At 41.3% G+C, this 14,591-nt stretch overlaps 1 protein-coding gene across 5 annotated transcripts in view; it reads right to left on the bottom strand.

Moving 5' to 3' along the window:
- Window positions 1-14,591, bottom strand: part of LMBR1 (limb development membrane protein 1) — a 140,443-nt gene that overhangs the window by 103,684 nt on the left and 22,168 nt on the right. For all 5 annotated transcript variants that reach the window (XM_060156274.1, XM_060156277.1, XM_060156276.1 and 2 more), the window contains exons 2-4: window positions 11,624-11,696; window positions 9,297-9,336; window positions 3,607-3,746 (exon numbers count right to left, since the gene is read on the bottom strand). In XM_060156274.1, the coding sequence (XP_060012257.1) occupies window positions 3,607-3,746; window positions 9,297-9,336; window positions 11,624-11,696 (253 nt within the window). The remainder of the gene's footprint in view (window positions 1-3,606; window positions 3,747-9,296; window positions 9,337-11,623; window positions 11,697-14,591) is intronic.

Raw genomic sequence — 14,591 nt, 5'->3', positions numbered from 1 at the left:
GCAGACACCGCCCCCAAGTGGACAGCTGCAGCACTACAGCCCTCCTTGGGACATCTCCAAAGGACTGTGGTGAACGGGAATCCTCCCGGTGGACAGGACTTTGCTTGGAAAAATGGCCAGACATGCAATTATATATTCATATTTGCCAATGGCTTGGCTGGATGGCTGGGGACTTGGAAGGAACATGATTGGAAAATTGGTAACAAGGAAGTTTGGAGAAGAGGTATGCAGATAGACCACTCAAAATGGGAAAAAAGAAAAAGGTGAAGATATTTGTATCCCATGTGACTGCTCATTAAAGGGGGACCTCAGCAGAGGATTTTAATATTAAAGTGGATAGAGTTAGCTTATCCTAGTTCTACAGATACCAGTCAACCTCTTTTCCAAGCCAGCCCTGTAATCACCCAATGAGCTCTTGAAAAAAGTGGCCATGGTGGCAGGGATGGAGGTTATGCATAGGTTCAGCGACACAGACTTACACTCTCCAAAGCTGACCTGGCTACTGTCACCACTGAGGCCTTCAAACTCATACTAGAACTATATCCCATGGGCTCTCCTGGGTCTCCATTATGACAGTTTGGCCCCATTAATTGTTATAATTTTTTAAAAGCAAAGAAGCAAGCATATCTGAGGTTGACAAGTCTTCAACCCCAAGACAACCTAAGGAAATAAACACACCCTTGGATGCCATCCACAAGGTTAAAAAAAAAACTATGAATTCAGAAGAGAAAGATAAATAGGAAGCTTTACGAAATTCACTACATGCAGTAAAGGATACAGATCTACCAAAAAATTAGAAGCAGAAACAAAGTCAGGGGTCATAAAACCCTCAAGAACAACGTCCAGAGCTGACGGCTTAGGCTTCCCAAGACTGATTTCTGAGAATACATCTAGAAGCAATGATATAACTTAGAGGGCTCTTCCTCTAGCTCCCCAACTTTCAGCTGATGTGGTTCCCTGGAGGTTAAAGTTATTGTTTATAGTTTATCTACTCACTCAACAGATGTTTACTGGGCTACCACTATGTGGGAAGCACTGTTCCAAGCCCTGATTTATAAACAAGGTACAATGCGTGAGCTTACACCCCTTAACATTATAATGAGAAAGACAACCAACACAAACAAATACATTTACTTCCAAGGTTAATGCCGCCAGCATTAAATAGATAGCATGTCATATACTGGTAGCTCTCACTTCCAGTCCATAAACAGAATGAAAGAAATGGCTCTGATTTAGAGTATTTGAATGTCATTAAGTATATCATACAATTTCTTTTTAGTAAAACTGGAAACAAAAGCCAGGTCACTCATAATACTAGTTAGCCTGGCCTGAGACCGCCTGCACTGCTAGTGAAAACACCTGGAGCTCAACCCTCAAAAACGTATGCCCACAGAACCCACAGCCTTACAGAAAGCTAGGGCCAGAGGGAATAGTCTTCGACAAACGTTTCAGACAACATATGCAAAAAACATTTGTAAATCATATATTATCTATGTATAGGTTAATAACACACAGCACTGTCACCTAAAAATAATTCACCAGAAAAATCCTGATAAATATATTTTCAACTCACCATTACTTTCCAGGTTGTTTCCTGCCTTTCATAGCGACTTTTCAGCAGATGGCTTACTTTCTGCGTCAATTTCAGTAAAAACCTTAATTTGCTTGAGTTTTTCAATTGCTAAGCAACAAAAATGCAGTAATTTCTCTTTATTCACTTAATAATTAGTCCTAAGTTTTACTGAATTCATTGGGTCTTCAGAGCATCAATGACTCTGAAGCCTGAAAGAAACCACAAGCCCAGTGTAAAGTATGTGATAGACTAATATGTTAAAATTCTTCTTGTCAAGAAACAGGATAAGCAGTATTAAAGGACAATTGGGAAGGAAATGTTTGCAATTAACCTGATAGATAGCTAATACTTAAAAACACCGCAAAAATGGGCAAAGAAATACAGGGAGGCAATTTACTAAAAAATAAATACAAATGACCTATAAATGTGCTTTGTAAATGTCCACCCTCACTAGTAATTAAAGAAATGTAAATTTAAAAACGGAAATTTCTCATCTATTGAATTGGTAGGTTTTTTTTAACTAACGCCCAAAATTGGTGAAGATACATTTTGGGAATAGAGACGCTCACACACTACATGAAAGTGGAACTGCTAGCAAAAATCAGACAGTTTTTCTGAGGAATAATTGGGAAATATCTTTTCAAAAACCTTTAAAGTATGCTTACTGGGAAAGTAAACTGCAGAAATTTGTCCTAAAGACAAACATTTATTTGTAAAGATGTACAATGTAGCTTTTTAAACTAAAAGACTGGGAACAATTCATGATTATAATGGCTCTAGGCAATATTGTAAATAGCACAGAAAAGCACTTCAGGCATGGAAACCTCCCCACTATATGATGATGGGTGCAAAGACAAATCGACAGTGAGTACAGTAGGGTTCCATTTCATTATTTATTTGGTTATGTGTTCACATGTGCACTCACACAACATTGAAGGGTTTACGTCACAGTATCCACAGTAGTTCTCTGGGTTGTAGGACTGTGAGTAATAGTAATTTTCTTCACTGTCAATTTTGTTTTCCAAATTTTCTACAGCAAACATGTATTTCTTTAAACACACACAAATGGGTAAGAAAAAAGGTAGTTATCTGTATAAACTCCAGGTGGATTAAACAGTTAAGTGTAAACAAAACCATTTTTAAAAGAACAAGAAAAAAAAAGGAGTATTTGTCACATCTCAGGAAGGGAAAGGATCTCCTAAACACAACAAGAGAGAAATCAAAGGAAGAAAAAGACTGGACAACATAAAAATGCAAAAATTCTGTAACCAAAAAAAAACAAAATTAAAAAGTAAACTAACAACTAGAAAAACATATTTACAAAAATCTGATAAATAGCTGATGTATTTCACATATAAAGAGATAACATAATTCAATATGAAAAAAGTGGGCAAAAGACAATGAAACATATAAAAAAGATATGTGTACTCGATTTTTTAATTTATTTTATAAATTAAAATTAAAATGTCCTACCTCACTAAAAATGTCCAGAAAATGACAGAGCCAAGATTGGAATTCAGGTCTGTTTTGCTTCAAGGCAATATACCATGTTGCCAAAATAAGTCATTACTTTTTTAAACCACATTAATTTTAAAGTTTGTCCATGACAAAAGAGTTTTCCCCCTTCTATCATGCATTTTGAAATGACTAAAGAAATAAATAAATGAAATGACTAACAGCAAATAAATAAAATAGAAACTATGGTGGGTTTTTTTTTTAGATCCTAAATGGAGGTTGAGTTCTTCTGACATATCCAGATAAACCAAAATTCTCTTGCTAAATATTTAAATGAAACCGTATTTATCAAAATCACAGTCAGTATAAAAACTGCTTCTTATAGAAAAGCATTTCACAACTAACTACGAATAAGAATAGTAAGTAAAATCTAGTTTTCTGATTTTATTAAAGACTCAAATGGTTTACTGAAGGAAGATGCCAATTATTAAAGAAACTAAGAAAAGGAAAAAATTTAAATATAGTACAGTAGAAAATTAAAACATTAATTGTGATTATATTAAGCAATATATACTAACCATGAATCAGGGAGCCATTTAGCCACTGAATATAGTAGTTTTGAGGAAAAGAAAGCAGGATTTCATTGCTGATTATTGAGAAGGGTAAAAGCAAAACTGCCCCAGCTGAAACTGCTAGAGTGAACGTGCTCAGAAACAACCTGGAAGAGAAGAGCATCATTGTCACCAGTGGTTGGAAAACGCAAAGAATATGGGAGTAATTCAAAAAGAATAGAATCAAAACTCTTAAATTTTTTAAATCCAAAAAGAATTACATATGCATTTCATTGAGTATATGTAGTTGGAAGACAAGTGATATACGTATGGTCCTGGAAGTTAAACTAGACCAACTCTAAAACTTTGTGAAAAAACCATTAAGTCTAAAGAGTCGGCCTAAAGCAGACATAAACTAGAGACAGAATACTTTGCACATTTTACGAAGAATAAATTGTAGTCTCATTCCTATTTTAAATTTAAGTATTTATTTCACAATTGCATTTAATTAACTATGGCAATATATGCTAACAGCAACACAAAAACCGGCTCAGTTGAAAAAATGCTTGTGCACACAGTATGAAAAAAGACTTACGTGAAAATGGTTATTTCAGGAAGAAGAAACTTACAAACCTATTGGTCTACCATCTCTTAAAATGGGTAAAGGTTAAATAAACTATATAGTAAACTGTAGGCAACTATTAGAATTATACATTAAACAATATTTAAAACACAATTTTGTCATTTTTTGAAATGAGATATCTCTAATATGTACTAATATGGAAAGATGTCTAAAATAAATTAAAAATAAAAACACGAAGAAAAGCATGGACAATAAATATAAAACATGCTCTCCCTCCGCCCCCCCCCCACAAAGTGCATAATTACACACAGGAAAATAGAGATACATTTAAAAATCTAGCATAGGGCTTCCCTGGTGGCGCAGTCGTTGAGAGTCCACCTGCCGATGCAGGGGACACGGGTTTGTGCGCTGGTCTGGGAAGATCCCACATGCCGTGGAGCGGCTGGGCCCGTGCGCCATGGCCACTGGGCCTGCACGTCCAGAGCCTGTGCTCCGCAACGGGAGAGGCCACAACAGTGAGAGGCCCGCATACCGCAAAAAAAAAAAAAAATCTAGCATAATATATAACAATTCCTAGGAGAGTGGGACTACAGGGTGCTTTCTCTTTCTCAGTTACATGTCTGAAATGTCTAAAGTTTTATACCTAATTTTTTAAAGATTTTAAAAGACTAAAATGGCAAAGGAAAAGGAAACCTCACTGACATTAGAGATGAAACCTTAATTTAATATTCATTCCATTAAATTTAATGTAGAAAGAATGTGAAAATACATGTAAGAAGATATAAGAAAAAATGATACTAAACACTCAAAATACACATCTAATAGAGTAACTTTGAGGCCAATGCCATCTTGTGGCAACCAACAGAAGCGTTTTCCTACTTAAAAGCTGAAAATAACCATGAAACCTCCCATGGTCAGTAAATCACTAGTAAATTTTTTTAATGTAGACCATATGATACACACCAAAAATACAATTCAGTTCAGACACAGAAAAAGCCTTACAAACGGGTTTTGCTGAACAGGACAACACGTTTCCTGGGAAAAGCAGAGACACACCCTCGCCCCAGGCCCACTGCCATCTCCAGCACTTACCCACCAGTGCCTCAAGCAACCTTCGTTTCTGTCCTCGTAAGTCTGTCGCTACCATTCCTTCCTTCTTCGAACATGAAAATTAAGACCACATCCACGATCTCCCCATTCCAGGTCCCGCACAGCTCTCCCAATTTGCCCTTCCAGGCTCCTCTGGCCACGACAGATTCCCACATACAGGCAGGCTTATCTAACCTCCTTGTACCCCCAACATGAATGGGTTTTCTGGCTCCGTGTCCTGGGCACAGTCGGCCCTCTCCCTCGGGTCCCCTCTGCGTCATCTGCCCCGTGAAGCACTCCTCAGTGGCTCCCTTCTCGCTCCTCTCGGTAAAGTCAGTCCCTCCTCTCTTGGTGCTCATGACACTGACTCGCATGCAGCAGTGAAGGCTAACCATGGCTTCCAGGTCTAAAGCTGGGAGATGTAATCTGACCAAGGAGTAAGCTTATGAGGGCAAACAGATGAAGTTTTGAAATCAAAAGTGACCCAGAAAATCCTAAATATATATTGTCACTGTAAATATAATACTGGATCTTACGTCAAAAACCTTCTAGGGACTTCCCTCGTGGTGCAGTGGTTAAGAATCTGCCTGCCAATGCGGGGGACACAGGTTCAAGCCCTGGTCCAGGAAGATCCCACACGCCACGGATCAACTAAGCCTGTGCACCACAGCTACTGAGCCTGTGCTCTAGAGCCTGCGAGCCACAACTACTGAGCCCGTGCGCTGCAACTACCGAAGCCCACGCGCCTAGAGCCCATGCTCTGTAACAAGAGAAGCCACTGCAATGAGAAGCCCATGCACCGCAATGAAGAGTAGCCCCCGCTCTCCGCAACTAGAGAAAGCCCGCGTGCAGCAACAAAGACCCAACACAGCCAAAAATAAATTAATTTTTTTTAAAAAACCCTCTAGAATCTACTGCACTTTAGGTACTGTGATTGGCCCTAGACATACAAAAAAAGGTAATACCATGCTCCCTGTTGCCCTTGAGTAGCTGTGAGGAGAACTATCCATAAAAGGCTGATGGGACAGAGTTAAATGCTGGCAAGGGGTCCTCAAGGTAAGACCCTGGGTCAAGTCAGAAAATGGCAGCCGTCACTGCTTACACAACTATGAAACAGTGCGCCTCGGAATTGAAGGCAACCTCAGAAATCTCCCCTTCTGAAAGGGAGCAGATTCTGAGAGAGCCAACAGGGCTGCCCAGTGCGGGATGAGAGAGGGCTCAGGGATGACCAAGACCACCTCGTGAGAGTGGCAGTGGTGGAGCGGCCATCTGCTGTGACATCAGCTGTGACGGGGACGGCTGCAGCTGAGCGGGCTGGCAAGGGAGATGAGGGAGCCAGATTTGGCTCTGTGGAGTCTGACATGTCCACAAGGCAGGAAAGTCACAGACGCCATGCTTCACGCTCCTCTCTACAGGCTACCAGGTGGCCTAGGATGTCTGTCTGCCCCATTACTGGTCGCAGTCTCTGCTCACTGGCCAAGGTGCCGTCTGCCAAGGCTCTCCACTCTAAAGTTCCTCTTCCCTTTGTGGGGAGTTAAGTTTGGAACTAGGAAAATATCCTGTTCCTTGTCAAATAAGTTATTCACCTGTTGGTTTCTATCTGTATGGACTCAAGATTGCTCTGCTCTGTTCTGTGTTAGATCCATGACAATCCTGATTGTGACGCTCAGATTGTCCCTGAGTAAGTGTGAAAGCCCCTGAAGGCTTCCCTGTCTTCCTGATGTGCTGCCATGACTCTTGAGCACTTCCCTGCACTGTGGCACTACAAGATGGATGAAAGGAGCCTGGAACTTTCCCTACCCCAGTCCTGCAATCAGCCTTCCCCCCAAGGAGCACTGATTCCTTTTAGTGGAAACAAAAATCTAGGTGCTAAATATACTCCTTGCTCTTGGGGTGTCATGCTCCCAGGTGAGCATGGACAGGCAGCTCTAGGGGGCGTAAGTATGCACTAGGTATACATGTACATAAAAACACATACATGCACCCACACTTCACATCTAGATTGGGTTCAGTAACTATACTGAAAAACGTAGGTCCATACAGATGCGTCCAACTGCACCACAACAACTTAGTGTTCCCTGTTGCTTTCCCGCTCTCACTAACTGTAAGTGGTCCCCACTGTCTTTAACAGCCTCCTGCCTCACTGACCCCTTCACCCTAGAGGCACCATGTGCTCAGGTGAGCCCCATTTTGGACTGCCCTGCCCTGTGAACACCCTCCCCACCTGAGCACTGACAGCCAGGCCAGGCCATCCACCAGGGACACCCTTCCCACCCTACATAGGCTCTGAGTCCCCATGACAGAGCACTCCCCAACGCAGTGGGTGCCCCTCTTCACCCCCTTGGGACAACATCGTGCCTGGATTCCTCTCTCCTCTCAAATCCTGGGAGTCAACACCAGGTCACCCCCTCGTGCTCTGACCTCCGCACCAAGCCTCCCTCCTGCCTGGACAAGCCATCCTTAAAAGCAGTTTCACCAGTTAGGTGCTTTGATCCAAATCAAATCAAACAACCAGCTGAGAGAAAATGTAATCTAGGGTTGAAAAGAACAGAGAGAGGGAATTTGGAGGCATGAGTGGATACAAACAGAGGACAGAACGAAGGCCTTTAAGGAGCAAAAGAGAAAGCGAAGGTGGGTTTAAAGGGAGGTGAGAGAGGCCAGGGAAAGACTCCTCAGCCTGACGCGGGGCTGCAGTAGGCCGTGGGGAACCCTCCCTCCCTCAGATGGCCAGATGGTGCTGGCCATCACCTACCCTTGGGGACTTGGCTGAACTCTCAGAACCCTGGACCACTGTTTCTCCTCCTTTAAGCACAGCATCTCATTCTGCTCCTTCCTCTTCAGTGGGAGGAGGGTGGGCAAGGAAAGAGGGTTGGGGGAGAAGTACAACAACCCTGAGCTCACACCTGTCACGCACCGAGCACCCCCCGACCTTTTTTGTGTGTATGTTATTTAATCCACACAACATGCTACAAAGCAGATGGTAGCTCAAGCTCACATATGGAGGAAAGGAATCTTTCTCAATCTCTTCTGAACTCAAGTCAATCTTGAGTTCAGAATGTGAACCCAGCTCTGCCTGACTCCTCGGTTCTCACTCACTCCACCACAGAAGGGAAGAAAGGCAGTGGGAGACAAACAGACCAGTGGGTGGGCAGCTAGGGGGACAGGCTAGGTCAGAGCCGCCCTCCCAGGTGACCTTCTCCTCCACACTTCCCCTTCCTGAATTTATAAGGGCACACACATCTGCCTTCAGGAAGGGGACATCTGTGCGCATCACCGTGATGCAAAAACTACCTGCTGGGAGAAACCCAAACCCCTCAGACAGGCCATGCCAGCTGCCGTGTAAAGCAGGTGAGGCCGCTCCCCGGCACCACCACAAGGAAACAGCCATATTTTCATAAAACACAATGCAAGTGTAAAATCCAATGGGATGTGTTCTTGTCTTTTTACAAATTATTGATCTACAAACGCATTTAAGTAGATTTACCACCAAAAGTGGAATGCAGACTAAACCGAGAGGGGTGCACATCTCACAAGTACTTCACACCTGGAGGACTGGGAAAGAATTCATGTCTGCCCTTTAGCTGGGCTCTATCATCAGCATACACAAGCAGAAAGACAGCTATAAGGAACCTAAGAGGACCGTCTGGGCCCATCTCCCTGCTCACGGTAGGTAAATGTTCAATTAACCAGAAGAGATGTCTGCTCCCTGTCCCAAAGCCATTCAAACAGCCAAGAGCTTTCTTTCTTTCTTTCTTTCTTTGGCCCAGCAATTTTCCCAATCTTAAGCCCATTTCCTGGTTAAATCCTCTGAAGATTAAATCTGTTGGCTCCTTAAATAAGCAAATTTTAACAGGAGATAATCAATCCTCAATTATCCATGTATTTGCTTATATGTGCTTTCCAAGGATAGGACTAACATTTGATAAAGGTGCTGTAATACTTTAAGTGAATTTTTTCCATATTTCTGCCCAAAAGGCAAAATTAAGTTTCGAACACGTATGACTTTAGAAAGAGAAACAAGACAATCGAACATTAAAATACATACGAAATCCTGTTGACTATGGCATCTTCATCTTCTTGCTCATCTGCAAAAATGTTCAAGGTATTAATATTCTTTTATCTTCCAACAAAACGTTTCATTAATTTAATAAAAGCATGAACAAAAATATAAACTTGAAGAAGCAATTATTGAATAGAAATTATTTTCAAAAAGCACTGTGTTTATTTCAGCACAGATCACAATCTAAATCTCATTAAATCAGATAGGATAGAATATGTTAAAGAACAGAGTGTTTTGATTGATCAAAAAATCCTGGGGCTTCCCTGGTGGTGCAGTGGTTGAGGGTCCGCCTGCTGATGCAGGGGACGCGGGTTCGTGCCCCGGTCCGGGAGGATCCCACATGCCGCGGAGCGGCTGGGACCGTGAGCCATGGCCGCTGAGCCTGCGCGTCCGGAGCCTGTGCTCCGCGATGGGAGAGGCCACAACAGTGAGAGGCCCGCATACGGCAAAAAAAAAAAAAAAAAAAAATCCTGATTAACAAAACTCCCATATGTAAATTAAGATCTTCCAAAATATTTAGTGCTCAAGGAAATAAAACTCAGTAGAACCCCAGAACCACTATCAAGTTTATTGTTATACAATGTCAGTGAAATTGCTAATGAATGAAATTTTCTGGTTGATAATAGCCAAAAAAAATTTTTACTATAAAATTAAAATTCAGAATTTTAGAACTCATATAGTTTTCTGTAATTGGAGTCTATTGTTAGTAATGGTAATAATAAGGACTTTCCTGGATCATCCTAAACCACCTTGGATACCATTGCCTTGATACTTCATCATTTCATTCAAGTTACAGACAGAAATATATCAAGTTCTGTGTCGTTTCTAAGTAGGAGCAAGATGGCCCTTGCTCCTGTGCTTCCTCACCCTACCCTCTCCCTCTCTCACGGCTGTTGGCCATCTTTTTTGTCCTCCCACGTAATCTTACCAGCTAAGGAAACTATGATCCAATTACAAAAATATTACACAACACCCCGGCCCCTCCTTCTCCTCAGTGCCTAACTGGGGTTGTCCTCAAAGGCTCTCTGCGTAGGTCTGTGGAATTCTGAGCGCCCACCTGTTTCAGTGACAATGGCATATTTGGGCCATTCTCTTAGACCAATCTCCATTCTTAATTACTGACTGCCCAAAATAGTTTTAAGACCAAAGAGACCACAAAATAACATAGTCACAATTAACTTTTATACTGTTGTACCCACATCCAATCAACCACCATATCTTGAAGATTGTTTTAATAGCTTCATATCCATTTCAATTCTATTGCCGACCCTCTACCAACCAGGTCCAGGGTCCTCATTACCCTCTCCCATGATTACTCTAAAAAGCATCTAATAAATACCCTATTTTCCTGCTCATCATCCCCTGATTTCCCCTAAAACAATGCATTATTCATTCATTCTCTATCTCTCCCTCCTTCTGTGTCCATAATCTATGAAACCTGGTGCCAAAACATCTTTTAAAACAGCTAAGATACTGTCTTGGATCCCAGGTCTTCAAACTTCTGAGAGATTATAGAATCCAAGGAGTATTTCAGTGCAGTCACAGAGCCAAGTAGTGCACTAGAGCAAGCACTATTTCCTGATTTCTTTCAAAATTCTGACAAGTTTAAAATAACATAAGGAAGCTTTAATATATGGAATCCTTAACTATTCACATGGCACCTACTATTAGCCCAGCAACACAGGTGGAAATCTTGTGATTTCTAGGAAATAGCTGAGATTTAACAGAAGTCAGTAAAGTAACTGGTTAGTTACTTATAAAACTCTGGCATAAAAATCTGTGAATTAATCAGCACAACATTCATTTAAAAAAAGAAAAGATACAGTGGTCCCTCTGGTGAGATAAGGATACATATGAAATAATAAAAGGATAATATAATATATAATTGAATGCTAAATGGTATTACGGAGACTCTAAATTCTATACCGCTTCAGAAAAAGAAAAGATATTCTGATAGTCAGAGAAAGAACTGGGTGGGGGTGATGAGGGGTATGTTCAAATTCAGAGCCAGTCACAGGGAACCAAATATCCTCATAAACTCTGGAATTTCCCAGAAAGTAAAGAGCCCTGGACTATTCTTAGTTGAACATAAGAATGGTGATAAAAAAGCGCTCGGGCCTAAGAAGATGACCCTATGAGTAGCCAGATTCCCTGGAGGTTATTTTTAGGGCTCTTAGTACCAGGCAACTGCTTGCTTCCATCACAGGCATACTGAATATACTAACTATGCCGATGGGCACCATATAGCCACGGACCATGCCTAGACCACTTGGCATTAGAATCAAAGCTTTAATAACAATGTGTCTACTAACCTGATTTTCTCTTGTATCTTGTGATGATGAAGTAGGAGACAATGTAGAGAACGGCAAAGAGAAGGAAACAGATCTGAAACAAAACAAATTTAACAAATCATTTACATTTTTGCATATCTTTTTAAGTAACAGAAGATACATCTTTGGCATTCATAGGGAAAAAGAATTTAATCTATTACAAAGTAAAAATTTTAGCTAACAAAAAGTGTTATGAAATATTAACTTATACAAACTAGTCAGCCCAGTTTAAAACCATTCCAGAAAAAAAAGCCCAGTGGACATTTTGCTTTTCATAACTTGACCAAGTTGTTTTCAAAATCATGTGGAACTATAAAGAACCAGACCATCACCAACAATTTTGAAAAATAAAGTCAATGAGAGGCTACTAACCTTACTAAATATTAAAACGTACTATTAATATAAAGCTTCAATAACATTTAAAGAGTGTGCTGACACCAAAACCTGACAGATCAATGAAACAGATTCTATCATATAAAAATTCATGTCAGGTGGTTGTACATACACGAGGCCTCACAAATCAAGGTGGGGGTGGGGGGCGATTATTCAATAATTAAACCACATGTCAAAACGAACAGCAGTTGAACAAGATACTTTTTTAATATTAAATTCCTTTTAATTTCTATCAGATCTAGGGGACGCAGGCAAAAAAGGATGGGTGAAGGAATGGGAGATCTCAGTATAGTCAAAGATCAAGTGTGCTTTAGATAAAGGCCTCATGGAGCTGTGGACCATGGTAGAAATGCTTTGAAGACTCTCAAATGAAACCATTCCAGGTGATGATAAAGCCTCGGGATCACCCCTATGCATGGATTTCTGAAGAAGGGTTGGCAGCCATATGACTGAGAATGATCATGGACAAGGCAGTAAATATCCACTGAGCAGAGTAGTGATATGATCTGACATACTGCAAAAAGCTCACTCTAGTTACAGTGTGGAAAATAAATTAGAAAAAGGAAATGACGGAAGCAGGGAGACCAGTTAGGACTCGCTGCAATAATATAGAGGAAAGGTCACTTAGACCTGTGCTGTGGAGGTGTTAAGAAGTTATCAAGTTCTGGGTATGTTTTGAAAGCAGACTTGACAGGACTTGTAGGAATAAACATAAGGTTCTTGGCTTGAGAAACTGGAAAGACAGAGTTGCCATTTCCTGAGTCAGGGAAGGTCAAAAGAGGAGTAGTTTTGGGGTAGAAATAAGAATAGCGTTTACATTGCTGTATTTGAAACATATATTATTCACTCAGGTGGAGAGGTTGAATGGGCAGTTGGATATAAAAATGTGTACAGCTGAGGGGAAGGAACCAGGCTAGGGGGAAAAAAAGAAGAGTCATCAGCAGATAGATGGTACTTAAAGCCATAAGACTAGATGAGGTTTCCACTGTAGGTGGTGAGTACAGCCAGAGAAGAGAAGTCTGAGAACAGAGTTCTGGGCTCTCAAATATTTAGAAGCCAACTCGAGAGAAGGAATCAGCAAAAGCTGACTGAGAAGCAGCAGCAAAGAAGAGACCGACGTACTGAAAGCCAAGTGAAGAAAGTTTATCTAGGAAAAGGGAATTATCTACCACGTCAAATGCTGCTGAAAGGCCAAGTAAGATGAGCACTGAGAACAGGCAACTGGATTTAGCAACATGGAGGTCATCAGTGACCTTGACAAGAGCTGTTTTTCTGGAAGGATGGAGGGAAAAACCTGACTGAAATGGATTAAGCAAGGAGAAAACTTGGAGCAAAATGAAAGTAGACAGTTCTTACCAGGAGTTTTATGATAAAGGGCAGCAAAGGAAATGTAAAAGGGACTGCTGAGAGGGGTTTTTTTAAGATGAGAAAAGTTATACAGTTGTTGAAATAACCCAGTACTTACTTCTGATGCAAGAAAGAAAGGGAGAATCGCTGAAGAAATGTGCTCAAGTTGAGGGGCTACATACAAAAATTTATCCAAAGTAAAAAGGAGGAAGAGGAGGAAAAGCAGGAACTGAGAGAACATTTGAGTCCCTCTGCAGGTGGGTAAGTAGATGGTGGTAGAAGCACAAAGACATTATCTTTTGATGGCTTCTATTTTCTCAGTGAAAGACAAGTTCATCAAATGAGTTACACATGAGGGTGGGGCGAGAAGTATGTAAGTCACGCAGGAGAATGGGAGAATAAATGGATTTGAGAAACACAACAGAAGTGAGGGGCAACGGGAAATGAAACGGCCTTTAAAGTTTCAGGCAAGCTCAAGCCAAGACTCTAAGCAATGCAGGAAGCCTGATGATGCTATACAACACAACACAAGAGCCTGATTTTTAGATGCTGAGGCAGATGTAGGCTGAGTCCCCAAGAACTAGCACAGGCTTGATGATTCTAACAAATAACCTATTCTCTCTCCTCCCCTACACTTGCGGACTTCCACTTTTCACCACCACTCACTCACTCACTCTTCCAACCACTTCTCTGACTTCACGCCCACTGACCCACTCAAAGTGCTTCTGGCAGTGGTCAGTGATGTCCCAACAGCCAAATTACACTTTCATGATTTCACTTGCCCTCTAAGCAGCAACTTGCACGTCAGCAATCTTCCTCCTTCTCTGATTATTCTCCCAGACTCCATCACTAGCTTCCCTTTTCCTGCCAGCCTTTAAACATTATTCTTCTCTATGATTTCTGAGCGGAGCCAGAAATCTATTCTCATTCCACAAGCTCTTCATAGTTAACCTCATCTGCTCCCAGCGTTTGAACCACCAACCCCCAGAAATCCCCAGACCACCATTTGAGAACCACTGGTTTAGGGTATTAGCAAGAGTGAGTGAAATAATGGGCCATGAAACCTAAGTGGATTGGGAGAAAAGTGAACCCAAGTGATGGATAGGAGTGGACATGCCAATCAACTGAGGCTCCTGGTAGAGAAGCAGCTGCAATAAAAGTACTTGACCAAGGAAGCTGGAAGAATACAAAGTTGTGACTAAAGCATGTT

Source organism: Lagenorhynchus albirostris, chromosome 8, assembly GCF_949774975.1.
Source record: "Lagenorhynchus albirostris chromosome 8, mLagAlb1.1, whole genome shotgun sequence".
In the NCBI taxonomy this organism is placed as follows: Eukaryota; Metazoa; Chordata; class Mammalia; order Artiodactyla; family Delphinidae; genus Lagenorhynchus; species Lagenorhynchus albirostris.
This window is presented reverse-complemented; position numbering and strand designations above follow the sequence as displayed.